The following is a 23,150-nucleotide window of genomic DNA, read 5'->3' on the forward strand; positions in this document are numbered from 1 at the left end:
GTGCTTAAACTGTACTATATCTTGGGCGGTAAAACTGCTGACCCAGAGAAGTCAGATTAACTAATTTTCCGGGATAACGATTATATTGAAGATCGTCATTGAGTACCTTAACTTAACTACTTTGCCTTTTGGATAAACTTCAATAAAAAAGTTGCTGTACAAACATAAGTCACTAACAACTATTTGACCTTTAATCTGTACCTGTTAATAGATTTGAGATTGTATTCATATATTCTGGAATGTATACATTCTATTAAGTACTTACATGGTACTGTCACCAAGTTCTTCATACAGATTATTGGCAGCACCCCCGGCCGGTTTGCCTGTTGGCAATGCCATCTGAATTCTTGCTGTCTTTGCACACTCTGCCTGTCGTCTTTAGCAAATTGAAAAAAAAAAAAGATATATGAAACTTCCAATACAGAAAATAATAATTTCAGCATATTGCTCAAAACATTCTCTGGTTATATCATAAGGGACATGTCAAAAATGGTCCCTGTTCACAAAAAAATAGTTTGATTAATTAAAATGCTTTGAAATTCATCGATCTTTTCTCTGCTGTTTCATGCAGAGGGATTTGGGTTTATTCTCAGGTTTCAAAACACTCTAACCTCTGAGAATATTTACAAAAGTTTGAAAGATCTAACCATAAATTAAGTTTGGACATCATTTGAGTCAATTTAATACATTAAGAACATAAGAAAGTTTACAAACGAGAGGAGGCCATTAGGCCCATCTTCCTCGTTTGGTTGTTAGTAGCTTATTGATCCCAGAATCTCATCAAGCAGCTTCTTGAAGGATGCCAGGACGTCAGCTTCAACAACATTACAGGGGACTTGGTTCCAGACCCTCACAATTCTCTAAAAAAGTGCCTCCTATTTTCTGTTCTGAATTCCCCTTTATCTAATCTCCACTTGTGACCCCTGGTCCTTGTTTCTTTTTTCAGGTTGACATTGTCAATACCTTTTAGAATTTTGAATGCTTGAATCAGATCGTCGCGTAGTCTTCTTTGTTCAAAACTGAATGGATTCAATTCTTTTAGCCTGTCTGCATATGACATGCCTTTTAAACCCAGAATAATTCTGGCCGCTCTTCTTTGCACTCTTTCTAGAGCAGCAATATCCTTTTTGTAGTGAGATGACCAGAACTGAACACAATATTCTAGATAAGGTCTTACTAATGCATTGTAAAGTTTTAACATTACTTCCCTTGACTTAAATTCAACACTTTTCACTATACTATACTATACAGTATATCCGAGCATCTTGTTGGCCTTTTTTTATAGGTTCTCCACATTGTCTAGATGAAGACATTTCTGATTCAACATAAACCCCTAGGTCTTTTTCATAGACTCCTTCAATTTCAGTATCTCCAATATGGTATTTATAATGCACATCTTTATTGCTTGTGTGCTGTACCTTACACTTTTCTCTATTTAATGTAATTTGCCATGTGTCTGTCCAGTTCTGAATGCTGTCTAGACCATTTTGAATGACCTTTGCTGCTGCAACAGTGTTTGCCAATCCTCCTATTTTTGTGTCGTCTGCAAATTTAGCAAGTTTGCTTTCTATACCAGAATCTAAGTCATTAATGTAGATTAGGAATAGCAGAGTATCTAATAGTGATCCCTGTGGTACTCCACTAGTTACCTTGCTCCATTTTGAGGTTTCTCCTCTAATTAGTACTTTCTGTTTTCTACATGTTAACCACTCCCTAATCCATGTGCATGCATTTCCTTGAATCCCTGTTGTGTTCAGTTTGAGAATTAATCTTTTTTTGTCAAAAGCTTTCTGGAAATCTAAATAAACCATGTCATATGCTTTGCATTGTATAGCATCCTCAAAAAAGTCAAGCAGGTTAGTTAGACACGATCTGCCTTTCCTAAAACCATGTTGACTGTCTCCCAGGATACTATTACCATATTGGTAATTTTTCCTCAACACTTACTCTGAACTAATATGAGATACTGGAAATACATAAATATAGAGATGGTCTACTTGTGCTGCCTATTGGAATATAACTAAAACTAATTAAATGAAACAGTTAAATGCATTTCTTATGTAAAGGGACTGGAAATTATGTTGATGACTCTGCATATTTCCACCCTCTACTTCCCGTAAGGTACCATGTAGGCCAGTGATACTCAACTCTTGCCCTTGAGATCCAATCCAGTCCAGGTTTTTACTCCAAGCAGGTTCTAATGTAGTTCATTGAAGCTGCTAAGAGGCAATTAACTAATTTAGGACCTGGTTGGAATAAAGACCAGGGGGCATATTACAGAATAATTTCCTAACTTGCTTTCCTATCGTATCTTTCATTGCTAGGATAGGATTTTTCCTAACTTGGTATTATAGAAGCACTTCCTAAATCACAGGTACCTATAATTTGCTAAGTGCTCTATCCTATCTTAACTTTAGTTAGGAAATCCTCTCTCACATTAAAACATATCCATTTCAACTAATTAAGTCTGAATTCAGGGACAACAGTCGCGCTATATCTAGTTTTACATCGTCACCAAAGAGAAGAATAATATATTTTATGATTGGTTCCTCTTCTCTTAGATACAGAACCTACTACAACATACATCAATAATAAAATAAGAATAATTTTTCTACTTTTTAAACTTGAATTTTTGTTTTCGGAAATTAAAATTTGTAGCTGTTGCTGTCAAATGTCTAATTTTATCTAATCAGGGCTTCCGGTGATATAATTTATAATCCGTCAAAAAGCAGAAACATTACTATCTCCACAACATTAAAACTGAGCAGGTTACGTACTGCTAAAAGGATCCATGTTAACAAGATTCTTCCAGGAGTTCGCATTTTGTACTGCTTTGTTTTCAGCAGATAATAAAGCCGGGTGGGGAAATACACAAAATCCATTTACAGGGAGTTTGTCATTACGTTGTTGAAGCTATGCAATCCCTGATGAGAACATGTGTACTGATACTAGATGAAGCTTGAATATCACCAAAATAATAAACATTTTAAAAAGAGTTATAAGCTAACTGTATCATACAGAAAAAAAACACAATAGATTATCCTTACGGTAGCTACTTAGGCTAACCTTTCTGAAGGGCCGGGAAATAAGGAAGGATACACGATACATCTGTCGCATTTACCGAAGGTAGGCTTATGGTGTATAATAAAGATAAAATAAATAAATAAATGCCAGACATTGCTTGCTTCTCAATTAACAACCGTACTGTAGCATAAAGCTAGTTAGCATGTGTTTGTAACCCTATGTTGTAGTTCAAGTGTCTGAAAATGTGTTTTGGCAGGCAACATTTTTTAATTAGGCTACCTTATATGTAAAAATAAATATGTCCAGTAATTACACCGCTTAGATCTGTACTTTACAGATATATACTTGTTACATGTATTCTTTGTCTCATTTTACTCAAAATAAATGAAGAATTACTATTACAAGCTATGGATTTTCTTTTTCAAATCTAAGATATAGGACAAGTGCCACCTTGCCCTAAATGTTAGGGAAAAAAAATCGAGTTAGCAACGTCTGTAATAAAGTATTTCCTATCTTAACATAAGATAGGAATCCTTGTTCTGTAATCCGAATTCAGTCCGAACTGACACTTAGGACGCCCTAACTCTAAGATAAGATAGGATTGGCATAGGATGTTTCTGTAATATGCCTCCAGGACTGGAATGGATCTTGGGGTCCAGAGTTGAGTACGACTGATGTAGGCTATTCCTCCATAACTTCATCTTCATGTTGAGTCAGTACCATCCAGGGGTTCTAATTTGTTTGCTAACTTATTTTACTGGGTTAAAAGCACATATAATGCTGTCACAATTATCTACCTGTCATTTCATGTAATCACCAGACAACATTTTCTATTAACGGTGGTGCATTGAATCAAAGTAATAATAATAATAATAATAATAATAATAATAATAATAATAATAATAATAATAATACTTACTCCTTAAACCTGATGTAAGGCAGGGCAGGGCAGAAAAGGAAATGAAATAGTTAACTTTTCATATGGTATAGTATTTTTTAAAACAGACTACGTGACTGCAGTGATTTAATTGTAAGTTACATGTGGCTCTACTTCCAAGGCTTGGGGATGCAAGCTATTATAATTACCTTACTCGAATATTAGCAATTGAACATACTCAACGTATCATGTCTTAGACCATGTGACTGCTTTATTTCTGGTAGCAAATTTCCCATGGAATAGGTATCACTTTAAGATCCCATCTGTAGTGCATACATTCATTCAAACAGCAGTTGTTAAAATAGATCAGGGGCACTATCTCTCCCCAAACAAATTGGTTAAGATAAATATCTGTGTCTAACTGAGGAACAGGAAAGCAAATTCTGAATGTGTATTTAGATATTTGACAACTATACAACTACAGCATGTTATACACATGATGCCCTGTTCCCCATTCCTACACGTCTGTTTGACGGTCGGTTCAGATTATAGCACATGCATGTTGCGTCTGGAAGGAGACTGGATTATGGCGGTCTCTAAACCGATTCATATTTGCAATAGAAACATTGTTTGTGGTGGAATGGAGGCATTCAATCATACTTTTCAAAGAAGTAATGCTAATGACAAGTTAAAAAAAGCCTGGCCTTTAAAGTTCTCTCTCTCTCTCTCTCTCTCTCTCGCTATATATATATATATATATATATATATATATATATATATATATATATATATATATATATATATATGGAGGAAATATTGTAAACATATTACAAATGAAAGAATGCACTCACTGTTTGTAGGTGACCATGACTATTAAAATAGCAGGGATGCAGCACAGAATGATGATCACTGCCAGGGCCAGTAAAGCACCCTCTGTGTAGCCTACGGCCTGAGCTGCTTTCTTAACACTTGCCACAATGTCGGGGGTTCGGATTTCCAGAATACGACCTCCCTGGCCGAGGAAGGGTTGGAATTCTTTATTGATATCCAGCAGCTTCCCATCTAAGAATCTAAAACACAGATACAAAAATATAAAAACAGTTACCTTCATCTTTACTTCATGACGTTAGTAAAACAACCACGTCTGTAAGATTGACCCTCCATCAAGGATGTAAACTGAAATTTAGTGCAATCAGTAATTTGAGAACTTAGATAACCATGTCCTTTATCCACAGTCTGCATCAAAACAGATAGACATGGCTAGTAGATGGAAAAATCCACCGACCACACAGACATCGCTGCAGGGGGGATGACGACGACAAAAGAAAATTAAACAACAAGCAAGATTTATGCACAGTCTAAACGGAATCTAAAACAATCTGCCTCATTAGTGAAGACATAGCTTCTAAGATGTGTTGGTCATCTCTCCTCTCCACAGACTGCATGCGCACAAACTGCACTGTCACCGGCCCTTTCTGGCAGAATCATACATATCTTCAATGACAGTGTTAACGGTTGAACCATCTGACATCACTGACAGGAATTCTGCACCTTTAATTTTCTTTTCCTTCTTTCTACCTCAGCAATGTAGTGCATAAATACTCTTGCTTGCTTGTCATTCCTGTAAGAACTTCCTAGATTTAGCTTGTTCAGTTCATCAACCCTATTATTATTATTAAAAATACATTTTAAAAAAATGCTATTTTCTATTGTCACTCTTTCGGACTGAGGATCTGCTAAGCATTAACTTACAACGTGTTTCAAGCTTTAAACAAGTCAGTTCAAGATAAAATTGATTCCAGTAAATAGTAAATTCACCAAAATTCATCGATTATGTCTCAGTGATTTTAGTAAATAACGTAGGTTTAGATACATCAACATACACAAGAGCTTTTAAATAGTACACAAAAACCAATACTATAAAGACTATTGCTTTTTACTGCTGTTTAAATGTTACTTTATAGAGTACAAAATGTAGTTAAAGATCCTTTTTAATTTTTTTTTTTAGAATAATGCAAGATGAAGGCTTTCACCCCGCGTAGCGAAATGGACTGAAATAAACTGTGTTCCTATTTCTTTGTGCACTTCCGGCATAAAGGCTGGTTCACTGGTCATACAATTCAGACAGACCCTAGGAACAAACACAGGCTGTAGTTCACAGAGCGATCTTCTCCTGCGTTAGTTCATTCTGATTGGTTTAAAAAAGACAACACTCTTCTGGAGGTTGAGGGAGTCGTCCACACAGCCGCATTTAACTTATACACTGTATAACCACAGCACCTCTTTTTCATAAACAGCTGATACCAAAAAATTAAAAATAATTGATTATTAATGTGATTGACAGCAAATTCAGTTTCATGGTAAAATCACTGACATTCGCTCAGACTTTGTTGAGCTGACCTGCTCCCGTTTTCAGTAAACACTGCACATAGGCTGCTGAGAGACATATCAAACATCGTTTAAATTCACGAGTTGTTAGTTTTCATTCTGATTATGTATCTATTTATTTATTATACCTTACATGCTTAATTATTAGTTATTACTGAATTATTAATTATTACTGAAATCTACTAACTCGTACCCACCACTGTGGTGTACAAGTATGTGAAATTTACCTGCCACAGACCAAATTAACCCACGTTTGGCGTGGAATAGCCATACGTGCCCAAGTAAATGCTATTTTTAAAGTAAGTAGTGAAAAATATAATAACACTGGTACTCCTACCATACAGTTACATTATCAGAACTTATAAAATGCAGCACTTTGGAAGGGTACCTACCGTATTCCTTCAAATTTAAGACGCAGCCCAAATTTCCCACCCACAAAAATAAATAAATAAATAAATAAATATGCATTTACAAAGAAACAACTATGCACATGAAGGCAGTCTGTGGCCGTCTGCAGTCATACAGAGCATTACAGTTATGTTTCTCATTTCCAGTCTTTTTCCTGATTACTCACACCTGTTTTTTCTCCCAATTTGTGAACTGTGGTATTGTTTGGCATGTCAAAAAGTATGGTGGTCTGATCAGCACTTCTGATCTACTGAAGCTGGTACTGTTTGTTAGAAACACTGAAATTGTAAAAGCTTCTCTTTAAATTCCTCAGGAAGCTAATGACGCATTGAAAATGGCTACCTGTATGTCATGGATGATTCGAGATCGGGCAGTATTGTTTTGGTTCGTCTTTTCTCGGCAGCCAGTCACATTACTGTATGTGTACCTGGGTAGTCATGTCTTTTGATGGCAATTTTAATACAAGCATCGCTATACTGTACCCGAATTTAAGATGCAGGCTATTTTTGAAAAGCAAAAAATGGTTAAAAAAAAGTGCATCTTAAATTTGAAGTAATATGGTACTCTTTATATTTTAGCAATAAAGTGAATGCTATAAAAAGAACAGTTTAGCTGAAAAATAATCCTTCAGTTCTATCTTAGAAATCAAACTGTGTTGAAAGGCTTCCAGCACGATACTGCATCCGTACCCTGCACTTTTGATACACATATTTGCTCAACAGTTCTGACATCACATTTTCCAACACGATTAAAAAACACTGCTTTCCTTAATGTAGGGCTCTTTGACAAGCAGCTTCAGTATGGATATACTCATCCGGCAGGGTTACAGCATGTTGATGCAGTGTATCTAAACTAGCAGATGGCAGAGCACGAGAATAGAGATAAAGAAACACACAATGCTAAAGATTTTCTATGTGTAGTTGTTATCTCACAATACAGCTCTAGAATGCAATTATTTTATCTACTAAACTATATAAATCTGCCATAAATGCCAGGTTGCAAGCTTGTTTTATTGTTGGACTCTAGTTGCTATTCAAGCCAAACAGAAAATTATGGTGTTTTTACTTTAATTGTACCCATGGGCTACACACATCAGCTTTGCACAGAAACAGGGCAGTACTGATATGCAGCAATGTACCAGTAGTCAGCTATAGGACTTTAATGATGCCCTTTAATGAAGGATACACTTCTAAGTAAGTCTGAAGGTGACACAAAAATATGCAAGGATATGTGACCACGTTTCAGCAGAAGCAGTGGACCTGAGGATACAGGTAATGACTATCTGCATAGTGAATGGTTTAAAGTAGATCTTGGTAAAAAGCCACCAGTGCACAGCTCCCGCTCTCGCTCTCTCTCTCTCTTCTAAAAGGACTTTTTGAATAATATATCTGAGAAACCATTATTAAAGAATGAATAACATTTTGTCCTCATTCTATGACTCCCTTATCTCAACACTGTATTTGTGATAAAGTGAGTATACTTGCCCTCTAAAGTAAAAAGCTGCTAAATTACCTTTATTATATCACGCGTCTTTTCATGACATACACTATATTGGACAACAAGGAAAGTATTATGCAAATCACAAGAACAAATTTCATGTTGTGTCCTCACCCTTTACTGCTAGACTCATATGGTATTGAACAAAAATGCTCAAATGAGTTGGTATTTCTCCTGCATTTACTTGGTTAATATATGTTTTTTCAATGCTTTTTGTTAAAGAAAGTGTGTGGGGTCAGACGGGGGCACACATGTTCCTGAATGTCTATCCTTTGACTACAAATGCCCGCTATTCTCTATTCTCTCCTGAATGGTAGAACTGGAGTGCTTGTCAGTCTGAAGCAGACGGATATATTTTCGCAGAAAAGTCAGATACCCACTACTTGATTATAAATGAGCATCAACATCAGGGTCTGTCTGGCTGCAATAGCCTATGCTGTTAAGAAAACAGGTGCCACCACAAGACCTATTGAGACTGCATAACATATTCTTATGAGCCTCTTTGCTGGAGATGGAAAAGTTACTTATCTTTTAATTAACATAAGAAACTAAGAAAAGTTACGAACTGGAGAAGGTGATTAATCTTATAAATTCTAATCCGGTTTCGACACCATTTAAAAAAAATACCACTCAGTCTGTACCCAATCTCCAAATATGTCTTCTGATCCTGGACTCCGTGCAGTGATTGCATGTAAATCATACATTAACAAAAGGTGCTATGGGAATAAGCAGCTTTTTGTTAATCAAAATCAGAGCAAATTATACTGTTTTCTTAAAAGGGAATATCAGTTGCTCCTGATTTGCTAGCAGCTTCTGACTACCACTTTTTCAGCACTAACAGAATTCTGCCAGCGTCCAGCTCTAAATCACAACATTCTCTCGGTCGGCAAAACCAAAGTTCCCCAGGTATTTTTGTCGAGGATGGCACAAACACTTCAACATATGGTGCAAAGCAATCAGTGCAATTTATTTACAGTAAGCAAAGTCATTTCTTTATTTTCCAGGTTCAATGTGGAGGAGCTCCTTGTTAATTTCCATTAAACAAAACAAAGAAACAGAACAAAACAAAACAATAATACCTGCCACTTCTCACTTTCACTTCGCTAGGATTCATACTGTGATGGTTTTAATTAGAGTTATTTCTGTCTACAGGCAATCTTGTCTGCAACTAGAGCTGTGTCACTTCTGGAATGACTCTCGAAAAAACTGACTCTCCCCCCAGGTACTACAAAGCACATCTTAAGAATCTGAAGCACTGCCCCCTTTCAGGTGTGCTAATTAGCTCAGCCAATTTAAACAGGCCTTGCTAGCTTTCTGTAACCTCCATTTTGTCTCTAGAGCACAGCAAAATCACAACAAGAGGATGGTGCAAACCAGTGCAAATGTAAAGCACCTTGCCCTTACAGTTGCATTTACAGTCTTTTCTCAAAATCAGGCTGTGGCAGGGTGTAGTGAACATGGGTGAGTTTGGTATGATTCTGTGAGTGAACAAGTTTGGGTGTGGAATGTTTGTAATGTGCCTGGAGTTAATGAGGTGCAAATTTCCCAATTGGCACCCGTATCAAAGGAGAAGTGTTTGTTTGAGGTGAGAATTTGGGTGTTTTTTTTTTATTTGTTTATCCAAAATTGGTGTTTTGTTTGGAAACCTTTGTTTTGTGTTTGTACCTTTTGTTTGGCCTTCGTGCCTTTTTATTTTGTGTTTTGGTAAATAAAAGTAATTTGTTTCACTGCATTTTCCTGACTCTGAGTCTTCCCTCTGCAGCTGTCCTGTCACACAGGCCCTTTGTGTTTTAACTAGATATGTATTTATGTGCACGTACTACTTGGATTCCCACCCTCTTCATATTAAGGATGAGTCCTTTGTGTCGTTTTTTTAAGTGATAACCACATGGTTGATACTGGTCGTTTTTCCATCATAAACAATTTGACACTTACTTAAAAAGTTCTTGTCTTGATATGGCCCTGTTGGTTAAAGGGTCGATTGCATAGACCATCAGATCTGATTTGGAATAATCCTCTTCTGAAAATCCATCCCCAAATCTCCGTGCTCCGATGGACTCCACAACGACTTTAGCCCCTGGAACCTGATCCTGTACATAACGCTCCAAAATCCTGCAGGGAGAATTTAGAATGGCAATTACTTTACAACAACAACAAAAAAACACTGAAGTCTGTTTTCAGGTTCTCTGCTCAGCACTGTAGCACCATTGATTAAAGGAGATGCATCCTTGAACAATTTGCACCTCGTTTAGCAGTCACTTTTCGTATTATTTGAGCCTCACTAAAAATAATATAATAGCTCTTGACAATGATTGGTGGTTGCAATTAATCAAATGTATTTTGTTGATTTCAGAGTGTAAAAGGGGTTTCTGCTTTAAGCCAAGTCCTTGCATCCTTCAAGACATTTCAAGTAGAAGGCTGGAATGTGGTTGTAATAAATTCCCATTTAGGAATAAAAGCCTGCCCTTTGACAAGAATGATCTATTCAACCTATTCAATATGTGGAAAGGGAAGGTGTTTATATTTTCTTCATTAAACAAAAGAGGTAAAACAGTATAAAGTATTAACCTTCATGTCATAAGGTACTAAATACAGAAATAACAGAAGTAAATATATATAAAATGTACAAATGAAAACAATCATGTCGTAGCATCATATTTTAAAATGAAGCACCGACTGATAATAAAATCACTTTATAAAGTTCATGTTCTAGCCTAACTGCCAGCATCTACGATAACTTGAGCTCTCATCTCACAGAAGCAGACACCATAGGTCAATTACCTGGTCTGCGAAGGAATTTCTTTGCTATGGTGAAACAAAAGATTGAGCCAAGATTGATAGCCTTACCCTTCAGAAGGGAATCTTAGATAAACTGCCTCTTGGCAGCTGGACTGCGGAACCTGCAGTTCATTTAGGGAACTACATTGGTGTTGAAAGTTACAGAGCAGTGCTTTGGTCATGTTTTGCCAGATAATGCATATCAGCTCTGTCAGTTTAAAAGAGTATAATAACATAATTTAAGTAGGTTTGGATAAGAGGAAAAAAAAAAGGTTTTAAAAGTACCGACTTAAAAATGGTACAAATAAAGGCATTAATAGATATCAAAGTTTTGGCCTTGTGAACTCCTTTTCAAATATATTCACAAGCGCAATACTGAAAAACATCTGTTTGATTTTTTTTTCTTAGTGCAAGACACAAAAAGACATGTTTTGCTTGTGCACATTGTTCGTGGACCTGCTCTATAAGATATAAGAACCGTCCATGCTCATTGAATTATACATAGAAATCAAGTAGGGAGTCAACTGATTTTGTTTAGTAAAAGCGAGGATGGAACATGACATGAGATGACTATGCAGACTAAAACATATGATTTGCCAAACAAACAGTATATGTCAAAAGCAAAAAGTATATCAAAAGTTTCCCACAAAGCTGTTTACATAATATGAAAAGAATGGTTGGCAATTAAAATGCTACAGATGCATCTCGCCCGTTCAGATGTAGACATTGAGAGATCAAAGTGATTCCTACCTGATAAGCTGCTCTTTGTTCTGTTCCACAAGGGTAGGAGGAACATTGGAAACAATCACTTGCATATCCAGCTGATTGACCACAGAGATCTAAAAAATACAAAACAAGTACAATTCATTTGGTCCTGTCATGCAAGACATCCTCCAGGTGTCAACCAACATGATCATTGTTTTCTTATCCTGAAGCCATGTGCTAATTTAAAAAGGTCTAGTTTCAATAGAGTAATATGTGAGTTTGGAAATCTTTCTCTGTTTCAGCTGCCTATAATATATATATAAGCCTATATATATATATATATATAGATATATATATATATCACATATATGAAAAATAGTATATATATATATATTTAAACAAAGGTTGAAAAATAAGTATTTATTGACATTATTTAAAAATCTAAATTTGCAGAGTTTTGATCCTTACAACAACTTGGGCATTACTGCTCAGTCCCGCTCCATAGTCATCAGTCGCAATCACTTCAAACTTAAAATAGGACCTCCTGAGGTTTCGGAATATGATTGCAGATTTGATGATTCCTGTGTATGCTTCAATCACAAACCCGTCTTTTCCATCGTTCGTAGGTGGTATAATCAACCGGTACTGCATTGCACTGTAATTCCCAGTGTCCTTGTCCAAAGCCTGGAAGACAAAACAAACAAGCAAAAAACTTTGAATAATTTAAAACAACCAGCCAGGGACTGAGACATATTGGAAAGGTAAATCAACCACATTACTTCTCCTGCACTTATCAAGTTTTGGCAGCAGGGGGAGTCTTTAAGCCACCATGACAGCCAAATGTAAAGAAAATAAATAAATAAAACAATTCCCTACTTCTATATGCTACATATTGCCTTGCAATGACATATATTTACACTAGTTTTATGGCTAGAAGGGTGTAAAAATGATAGCAGTGCCATTCACATAAAAGATTAATTAATGTTACTGTATATGGGAATATAGGCTGACACTTTCCAGTGGCTTGTGTTATCATGTAGAGAGACATTTTCAAATGCTACTGGGACAAAAAAAGAAGTTCTGCTGGTTGTAGTACTGTAGTTGATACAGGTAAGCTAGGTTTAAACAGAAGGAATACGTAATGTGCGTTGATGTTCATGAGCTGTAAATCTAAAGAGTGGGGTGATGTAAATGGGGGATTTGCCAAGCAGCCTGTTTAAAACAGTGTTCATGTATGCATACATGCCAACAGTCCCTATATGGTCAGGACAGTCCTGATTTCCTAGCAAATGTCCCGTGTCCCAGTGCATAGGAAGAAAGTTCCAATATTTACCCATAGAAAAAAATAAAATCATTTATTCAATGAAAACCACACGTTGTTCTCTTTGTGCGGCTGACACACCTGCTGATCACTAACATACAAAGGTAAGAATGCTTCATTATGTCTATTTTTACTGTCACGGTAGCCGTGTCGTGTTGAGTTGGGGGTGTAGGAGGAATACGTCTATTATATGATAATGAGTGTTTTTTGCATGACTCCTCCCATGTGTATGAAGTGTATGACCCCCACTCCCCAGGAGTCCCACTAAATAGTTTCCAAATGTTGGCAAGTATGTGTAAGTGAGAGATGAATGCAGAAGAATGTAATGCCAATACTTATTCTTAGCTAGTATCACCCCAAAGGAGTGCTAAGGTTTGGAGATTCTTCTTTTTTTTTGCAATTTAATTAAAAAGAACAAATCAGCCATGGTTATTTTCTTCCTAGCCTGAAGATACCTTTTACCCCAGTAATCAGTCGGCACGCTTACTTAGTGTAGGAACCACTATGAAGCAATGACTGACAAAAGTCTTTTACCACTGCTAAATTACTTTGGATTGTAAAGGAACACCCTCACTGCTGTGCTGTAAGGGTTAGAATTAATTCAGAAAGAGACTTGCATGTTCATTAGATCAATCACTTTTGTCTGGGGAATGTTTTTTTAACCTACGATTTCTAGGTGAAAAAATAAAAATAAAAATCGCAGGCACACTTAATGAAGAGGTAACATAACCCGCAAACCTTACCAAGTTAATTTCACTATGGTGTGGAAAAAGAGTGACTGATTTCAAAGGGCCAGCAACCTTGAGCAGACAGTACAGAAGTAATAACTAAATAAAGGCTGCATCTTGGAATTGAAATTGTGTCTTCAGATCGTAAGGAGGACGGGATATGCTGTAAAGCATCTGATTTAATGTTAGGCTGCGAATGAGGAAACCCTGCTTAAGCCTGTCCCAGAATCCAGATCCTTTTTCTGTAGATACAATGTACCAGTTATTTCAACAGCGTTTTACTCGGCATCCTCTCCATCTATATATATATGACAAAGCTAAGCATAGGTTAGCCTGGTCAGCACTTCCATAGGGGACCTGCAAGGAATAACAGGTGCTGCAGAGTATGATATGTTAGCAGATCAGTAGAGGGCATCCATTGACTTTCAACCAAATGATGAGCATGGTGCTATGAGGCACTGTGCTGTAAAAGGTGCCACCTACACAAATATATATATATATAGTCTTTTAAATAATCACGCTACCTGCCAGCGCTAAGTGATTGGTTTCATCGACCTATATACTAAAGGAAAAAGTCTGCATCAGCTACTACTTTCAACTCAATAATATGAGGATTGGAAAGGTTGTTAATGCAGTCCAGGGTGATTCCCCAGTGCTGTTAAATGCTCTAAGAGGGATAGAGTTTGATTAAATCAAAGCTGCCTCCTATTATCCTCAACCACAAGCCCAGTGGTGTCCTGAGGTGTAGTAATTGCTTTTCTGACGTGAACAAACCAAAATCAGGGATCTCCAAAAGGAACAACTTTTACACACTCCTTACCGTACTTAGAAAGCTGTTCCTAACTTTGAAATATATCCTGTGTGGAAAGTGCTTGAGCGACCTCTTATCAACATATAAAAGCTTCATCGATGATATCGGGAAGATGTCAGCGCACATTTCAAGACACAGAAATTGTCTTTCTTTATAAAAACTTCTTCAAACTCATTAATATTTTCTTAATCAAATGTGGCATACATGCAATTCATTAATTATATATTTTTGTAAAGTGGAACCAAGGAGACAAAAAGAAAAATAATAATACATTGAACATTATTGTTTTCTTTGGTCATAAATATTATGTCTTGCCATATTGTAGGTTTGCAATAGATTTTTTTTTCTGACTATTTAAAGAATTTAGAACAGATTCGACTAATCTGTGAGCTGCTGAGCTGCTTCTCTTAAATCCATATAAAGATCTGCATGCAATCAATGTACAGACTTGTCTGAAACACTTTACATTGCATTGTACTCATTCACTGTGAACTAAAACTCCAAATCCTAATACAAAGTACGGAATCTACTATGTGGCAGGCTGGCGAGTGGATAGAGGCCCAGAGACAGACTGCAGTAAACACAAAATGAAAGGGCACAAGGGCCAAAACAAAGCAATTTAAACACAAAAAAGATAAAAAGCAAAACTTACAAAAAAAGGTTTCCAGGCTGGGCAATGCCTTCACTGGATTCAAGTTTTCCAAACAACCAAAAAAAACCAACCTGCTTCCTCAGCTCCCTCCTCCAAATGAGAAGCAGAGGCCTCCTTTTATATCAGGTGGCTGGGCGCTGATTGATCGTTAATCAACCTAATCAACTAATCAACCCCAGCCACCTGAACATAATAAACCCAGGCAGGCAGGGGAAGTTAACCCCATCCCTGCCAATTTAAAAGGGCAGAGCTTTGCTCTGCCACAATATTAAAACAACCAAAATACTTTTGTGCATTACCATGGGAAATTATCAGAATTACCAGGGGAAATCACAAGAAACAACACCTACATGACCAGCCAGGAAGTAATTACTCCTATTGTCCCCTCTTTTGTTTTCTTTAAGGCATGGCACAGTATGAATAAATTAAAAAGTGTACTTTTGAAAGGAGTATCTGATGACTCACAGTGATGTCTGAACTGGTATAATGACATGAAACAATGTTTAATCAACTTTTTACACTGCTTTATTTGTTCTTGTTCTAACTTATTTACGGAAGTGTCCCGGTGCCAATTAAAAAATAAAGTCATTAAGTGTTATAAAGTCCTACTTTTTTTTTTTTTTTTAAATTGGCACTAGGAAGCTTTGCACTTATTAGCACATTGAGAGAATTAATGTAAACTCTATTTAAATTGGCCTGCAGTAAAATCTATTTAGGCATTTGCCTATTTAAAAAAAGAAAAAATGCTTTAAAACATATATTAATTTCTGTTTCAAGAACTATAACCATAAAGTATTGTACATTTTTTTAATAACTTGTAAAATATTCAGTATATTTACCTTAATCTGAATTGCAGCAGTAACACATTATCCTGAGTACTCACACATGGCTAATGGCTATTTCTTACATTGGTTAATTTATGATTTGCAAGTACAATACAAAACATTAGATTTAGATTTTACTGTCAGCTCCACCTCAACAGGTAGTCTTAATTTGTTGATTTGCTAATACTAAAGAAAATAAATAAATCAATGCTAATTTTACTTTGGGGCCAGCAAACAGTGTTTTCAAGTACATGTCAAATTCCAAATCTCCATTGGAGAGGTCACATGCCACAGTGTATGGTCTAGCCACTGCTGTATTTAAGCCATATCTGTTTTCTTTCACCAAGGTTGTTGGCATTTTGTCATCCCTGAAGTCACAAAAAATACTCACAATGCCAGTATACCTGTCTGGAGATACCATTAGGATTTTGGAAGCTTTGCAAAGAGACAAGATCATTAAAGCTTCCAAGTTATATAGTATTCAAGTATAATTGGCCATTTCCATGGGTCTCTGTTAGCAGGTTAGAGCTGCTGTTTAAAATTAAGTTTTCAAAAGATGCACCTTCTCCATGATTCAAGTGAGGCTTGCTATGTTTATGAAATCACCAGGTAATCAAGAAATAGGTAAGACACAAAAATGAAATACAAGATACTGCCAAATTTAGTTCAGCAATTTTGCCAATAAATGCAAGGATATTACACTATGTAACACAATTTTTGTTCCTGGGTAGTAAGTGTTATTTCCTAATTGCTTATGCCTCAAAAGTATAGAAAATGCCTATTATTCCCCACAAACTTTGCTTTTGTGATCAGGACAGTAATATTTTGAAATTTACCTATTTCCAATGATAAAACGGTCTTTTCGTTCACACAAAGTCAGACAAAAACAAGATATGAATCCAAATTAACATGTATTTATACTAAAGTAATACAAAAATGACTACAAAAGATTTAGAAGTGAGTAGTTTTTCGGGATTTACGATTATACTTTAAATCACGTTCACGAATCAGCCCCCAAATGTAGTCTCCCATCATGTTCTCGTTATACTGTCCTTGGTAGCGGCGTTCAAAGTCCAGTATATCCTGGTGGAAGCGCTCGCCTTGCTCCTCCGAGTACGCTCCCATGTTCTCCTTGAATTTATCATGATGAGCATCAGGGATATGGACTTTGAGGGACATCCTACAGCCCATTGTGCCATAGTTCTTCACCAGAGTCTCAACCAGCTCCACATAGTTTTTGGCCTTGTGATTGCCCAGGAAGCCCCGAACCACTGCAACAAAGCTGTTCCAAGCTGCTTTCTCCTTACTAGTGAGCTTCTTGGGGAATTCATTGCACTCCAGGATCTTCTTTATCTGTGGTCCGATGAAGACACCGGCTTTGACCTTTGCCTCAGACAGCTTAGGGAAGAAGTCTTGAAGGTACTTGAAGGCTGCCGACTCCTTATCTAGAGCTCTGACAAATTGTTTCATAAGGCCCAATGTGATGTGCAGTGGTGGCATCAGCACCTTCCGGGGGTCCACCAGCGGCTCCCACTTGACGTTGTTCCTCCCCACAGAGAACTCGGTCTGCTGTGGCCAGTCCCGCCTGTGGTAGTGTGCCTTGGTGTCCCTGCTGTCCCAAAGGCAAAGATAGCAGGGAAACTTGATAAAACCGCCTTGGAGACCCATCAGGAATGCCACCATTGCAGCCTCTTGATGCCATCTCAGAAAATTGCAGATATGTATCCACTTAGGCAGCTGGAACTAAACTTAACTGGTGGGCTTAAGGCCCCTGTATTTATACTACTATTTATATTACTGGAAAGTTCTAGAAGTTACTCCAAATTTACTCAGCACTGAATCTATCTGGAATGTTCTGGAAAATAGGTAAATTTCAAAATATCACTGTCCTGGTCATAAAAGCAAAGTTTGTGGGGGAATAATAGCCATTTTCTATACTTTTGAGGCATAAGCAATTAGGAAATAACACTTACTACCCAGGAACCAAAAAAAAAAAAAATTGTTACACAGTGTTATTTGAAGGTTAGCTGGGTGGCTGATGAAGTTTCCTACTGAAGTAACTCCTCAGATGAAAACAATACACAGGCTTGTAATTCCAAGGTCCGTCTAGGTGTTGCTGGCCACAATATTAAATTAATATCAGGTATGTTCTTACCTTCACTGTCAATACTGAAGTAAATGTTTTGGCATCTTCTGCCACCCCGCCCAGGTAAAGTTTTTTCATAAAAACAGGAGGGTGGTCATTCTCATCTTGAACCTCGATGAACACCTTTGCTGTGTTTGCTGGGCAATAAAATAATAATTAAAAAATGAACACGTAAGCTTCAAACATTATTAACCATGAGACTGCTTGGGACCTTTTAACAGAGTGCTTCAATAAAGTATTTAATGACAATTAAAGCTACCTTCACACTGGCATGCTCAAAGTCAGAACCTACCCAGGTCGGGACCCGGTGTCATACTGGTCAGCTATGCGTTTTCTCACTGCTTTTGATAAAGCAGGGTTGACCTGGGTGACAGACGCAAGTAAACAAGGAGCTTGTTATGGACGCTTCCATCCAAGTTTCTCTGGATTTAACCATCGGCCCAAATATTGATTAGAGCAAATGTTTCTTCAATCCTGCTGCAATCTGGCTCATGGTGTCTCAATCAACAAAAATATGGCTAAACAGAATAAACAGAAATGTTCCTTGCAGAAGTAAAATGTCGGGTTACGAATGACCGTGCATTTTGCTTGGCTCAACCCAGGTCAAAGCAAGTCGACCAACATCCTGCGACCCTGGCCAACCTGGGTACGACCCACGTATGTGACTTCACTCTACGCAGGGTTGTGACATAGGTAGGAGTGCCAGTGTGAAAGGGGCTTAATATTATTATATGGGTAGCATTTTTTTATGTGAAGTTTAATTTGGTCAACCTTAAATTTGTCAATCCTATGGTTTATTGACCATTCACTCCATAAATTCGCTGTGTTGCGTTACATACCACATTTACTTGTATTTTAAGTATTGCAGAAGAGAACTAAAGTCATTGACATATCAATTAAGTTTACAATCTAATGCAATATTTCTACAAAGTTTATTGATATCCAATGGAAGAAAGCATTCAACTGTGTAAACAAAAGGGTAAATATAAGCAAGACACAGAACAAAAATAAAGTCAGTAAAAAGGCAATGGGGGAACAATAGGCAGTTATAAGGCAGTTAAATTGCTGCCTAATTATGACATTATTTGTGCCCAGCTCAATCCGCTACATTTTTTTTTTTCATAAGGTACATTAATTATCGTTTAGATAGATAGAGTCACTACACACAGAAAACCAAATTGGCAGATGGAGGCATTGCATGGTGGGTAACAATAGTATCAGAACAACATCAATAAAGAGTTTCTGTTGCAAGCATCTATAAGTGTTCCTGCATATGCCCAATATCATAAAATTGTATTTCTGAAAACTTTGGTTAAGAAGTGTAGCTGACAAAATCGGATTCCATCTGAACAGTCAAGCCACACAAAGCAAGTCCTGATATTATGAAGCACATACTGTAACACACTTTTTTTTATGTAACTGGAATTCATTGACTTATGTTTTTAAAATAACTTTATACTGAATTTTATACTAATTTGTGCTGTAGTTTAATTGCTTGTGGATACATGGTGAGGAAGGCAGCAGAGACAATGATAAACCCACACCTGAATAAATAAAGCTGACCTGTTTCATCTAGTAAATGCAGTATGTGACTGTAATAATACCTACACATTTATTATCCAAAATAGCTTAACCATAACACATAAATTAATCCAAAAAATAATTTTTTTTATGCATTTTGATTACAAATTCCATTAATAGAATGTTCTTAAAGAGCATCAAGAAAACTGCTTTCATTATTGAGGACAAATGCAAAAAGGCAATTCTTTTAATCTGTAAAAAATTTAGTTAAAGCTGAAATACACATTAAGCAGCTAATATAAATCATCGAAAGTAGTAGGTTTAAATTGATTCTACTCATCAATTCTACATAATTAAGAAGAAATAAGTCTAATTTGGCAAATAGGGCTAAGAAGGAGCAAATCAGCCAAATTACGCTTTTTACCTCCTTATCTGTTTAATGCTTAATTATTAATAATTAAAAAAAAAATGCATGATGCCCTTAGCCAGTTTTTATTAAAACTTAAAATGCTACATTTTGTTTAAAAGCTGTGTACAAAGAATTAACTAATTGCTCTGTTGGTTAATTTAATTCTCTACACATTAAAACAAAACTATTTAAATCAATCAATAAATGAATGAATAAATGAATCAATCAATAAATAAACATCTGATGAATGGGTGCATTTAAAATGCAAAATAAGTATTTGTGACATTCTTTACATCTACCTTTATTGCATTTTTAATAACTTGAGGGCTCAGTGGTTATAATAAGAAATGACTTGCTAAAGGTGTCAAAACCGATTAGCTAAAAAATGGTCCATAATCCTTTAGGACTGTCCTGAGACCTTATCACCATGAGTAATTGTGCTATCAAGGAAAACAAAGTGGATTTATTTTTTGTAAGGAACTACTTTCAGCCAGTGGAAGAATACACAACTCTGTATAAACACGTACTTTTTGAAGGAACTCGTAGGTTGGATCTTACTACATGCATGGAGTCTGCCTGGACTCGAAGTACGTAGCTCACAGTGGTCTCGTAGTCTAAAAGCTTCTTAGTAGAGATGACTCCAGTGCTGTTATCAAGGACAAATTGATCTGGAAAAGAAAAAATATATATAAAAGGGGGCAGAATGTAATCACTAACCTGAGAAACTGGACCACTCTTAATGTCAGCTAATGCCACAGAGATGATGTTTCCAAGTAATTAAAAACAAAAATATTAGTGTGGATGTAACACCCCCGTTCTTCAAGTATCAAATTACAAAATTTGAATAATGGGGCATAATTTGAGAGCCATTTGTGTTAATATTTTAAGGGCAAGTTATGTGTGACTTTTTTTCAATACTACATACTTGTATCTCAAAGCATGTTTTATTAGCATTGTATCTAATCATGACCCAATAGATTATCATCCCATAAACTGCAGGTTAGTACAGATTATTACATTTGACATTATATCAGAACTGTAGTTAATAGTGTATACATTCAGTTTGACTACTAGTTATATCAAATATCCACACAAGTTGTTGTTGCCATGTACTAAAAATGTTAAAACCACTGTCTAAAACTTCTTGTTGAATTTCTAATACTGTAACCTAAAGTTTTTACATGTTCTGTTGATTCTTTTTTTACTCACCGTCTTCATTTCCAGCAACAATGGAATACAGAATGGTTTGATTGATTGCAGCTGCAAGTATAACACCAACCCTTGTTCCTATGGGAGCATTTTCACTAACTGGAGGAGGCCTATATGTGAAAAAAAAGTCAATTTTACATTGATAATATACATGTATTAACATGTACAGTTCTTAAACACTTCCATACCAGGATTGTTGTTTGAGGCAGACACATTCTTCAGCACAGTGGTGCAAATTTAAATGCTTTACCATTTGTTTTTGAAGAATGATTCAGGAATACAGCATTGCGGCGACAGACGTGAACAGTCCAGATGGACGCCGGTCCGAATCCGGACTGCAAGTACATTTTGACCGGACCTCCAACTCATATGCCAATCTGTTTTTACTTGCAATCACATTGGAAATGCTGTGAATTTTTTAAACAACACAGTTCTTATAAGAGTGTGGTGTGAGAGGGTACAGTAGGTGTCGCTGTGCTAGTAAGTCACAGATAGTGTGAGCTATGAATTAAACAAAATGTACAAGTCAACAGTATTAGCAGCTCTGTGAAACTCAATATGTTGGCTGCTATGGCCTGTTTTGTAAGCATCACCATATCCCTTCTCTATGGCTAATAAAACAACCGTCATTACTTTTTTTTTTTTTTTTTTAAATACACAATTAAGATACATTTTTCATCTCTTATGGTATGAGTTCAAAAAATTGCAAAGACCAAGAAAACAACAACAAATATTGGTGCTACAAAGCCCAATTTTGCTGAGTAGCTTTTCCAAGCCAATAAAAAAACATTACTGGTAAAACAAACAATATAATGCTCTTTTTAAAAACGTAAGTCAGTGCGTATTTTTGTTACTGTTGGTACTCACACTATGGTAAAATACTGTACTACTCATGTATACGAAACTTCGATTTGAAAACAATTGTAGCGCAACATATAGAACCCCTGCCATGGATGTATTGATTAAAATTGTCAAATTCTGCGATCCAAGCCAAGCTTACAACACATGCAGTTAAAATGTTTCCTGTCTCAAGTATCTGCAGATCATGTGTGCGGATATTCGTTCTCCAAGGCGAACATTATTAGCACCCTGTTCTGACTGAAGCAAATCTTTGCATTTCTGTATTGCTCTTGCTGAGCTCACCTGTAACTCAAGGCTCTTGAGGACCTGTCACTTCTCCCACTTACTGTGAGTATTAGCCGATTATAAATATACTGAATAGAAAATGACTACTTATTATTTGTAAGGTGTTTTTATGTTTAATTCACTTCAAAGAGAAAGCACAAATTGTCTTCAGTTCAATTTTTTTCTTCTTGTGCTTCAGTTTTGTTTGCTACAACTTGCTTTGTTTTTGCAATGGTGAAACAATGCTTGGCTCTACTAACAGACACATAAGAATACAGTAGTTATCCAATTCTGTGGTTATGGCAGGGAAAGAACCCATGCTGTAACAAGTCAGTAAAGAAGGCATACTAGTAAAAATTCCCCCAAACACTCCATTAAACCAAGAACATGTGTAAAAGCTATATTTGTGTAGCTCTGTGTTTGTTTTTTGGTATGGGGATGGGAGTGAAAATGTGCTCCAGACCTTGACCTTGCTGTAACCAAGAATTTCGGACCTTCACTACCCCTGCTATAGTCCATCTTCCCATTCTATACAAAAAATCTAAATCTAAAACCGAATAAGAAAAAGCTGTACTAATTTGCCATTTAATGTGCAACAGTCAGATTAAGAGGGAGAATTGCTCATGTAAAACTTGGCAAATGAGGAATGTGACAAATGTGATGTGGAAATGCATTCAAAATTACAGCGGCAGAATATGCTAAATACATTTTTACCATATTTAGCAGG

General features: G+C 36.4%; 1 protein-coding gene across 6 annotated transcripts in view; it reads right to left on the reverse strand.

Moving 5' to 3' along the window:
* LOC121322044 (protocadherin-15-like) overlaps positions 1-23,150 on the reverse strand; it is a 334,822-nt gene that overhangs the window by 15,341 nt on the left and 296,331 nt on the right. For all 6 annotated transcript variants that reach the window (XM_041261506.1, XM_041261501.1, XM_041261503.1 and 3 more), the window contains 9 exons: positions 21,299-21,408; positions 20,617-20,757; positions 18,169-18,296; positions 12,146-12,361; positions 11,723-11,811; positions 10,130-10,306; positions 4,753-4,971; positions 3,944-3,952; positions 266-376 (listed from right to left, as the gene is read on the reverse strand). In XM_041261506.1, the coding sequence (XP_041117440.1) occupies positions 266-376; positions 3,944-3,952; positions 4,753-4,971; positions 10,130-10,306; positions 11,723-11,811; positions 12,146-12,361; positions 18,169-18,296; positions 20,617-20,757; positions 21,299-21,408 (1,200 nt within the window). The remainder of the gene's footprint in view (positions 1-265; positions 377-3,943; positions 3,953-4,752; positions 4,972-10,129; positions 10,307-11,722; positions 11,812-12,145; positions 12,362-18,168; positions 18,297-20,616; positions 20,758-21,298; positions 21,409-23,150) is intronic.

Source organism: Polyodon spathula, chromosome 10, assembly GCF_017654505.1.
Source record: "Polyodon spathula isolate WHYD16114869_AA chromosome 10, ASM1765450v1, whole genome shotgun sequence".
Classification (NCBI taxonomy): Eukaryota; Metazoa; Chordata; class Actinopteri; order Acipenseriformes; family Polyodontidae; genus Polyodon; species Polyodon spathula.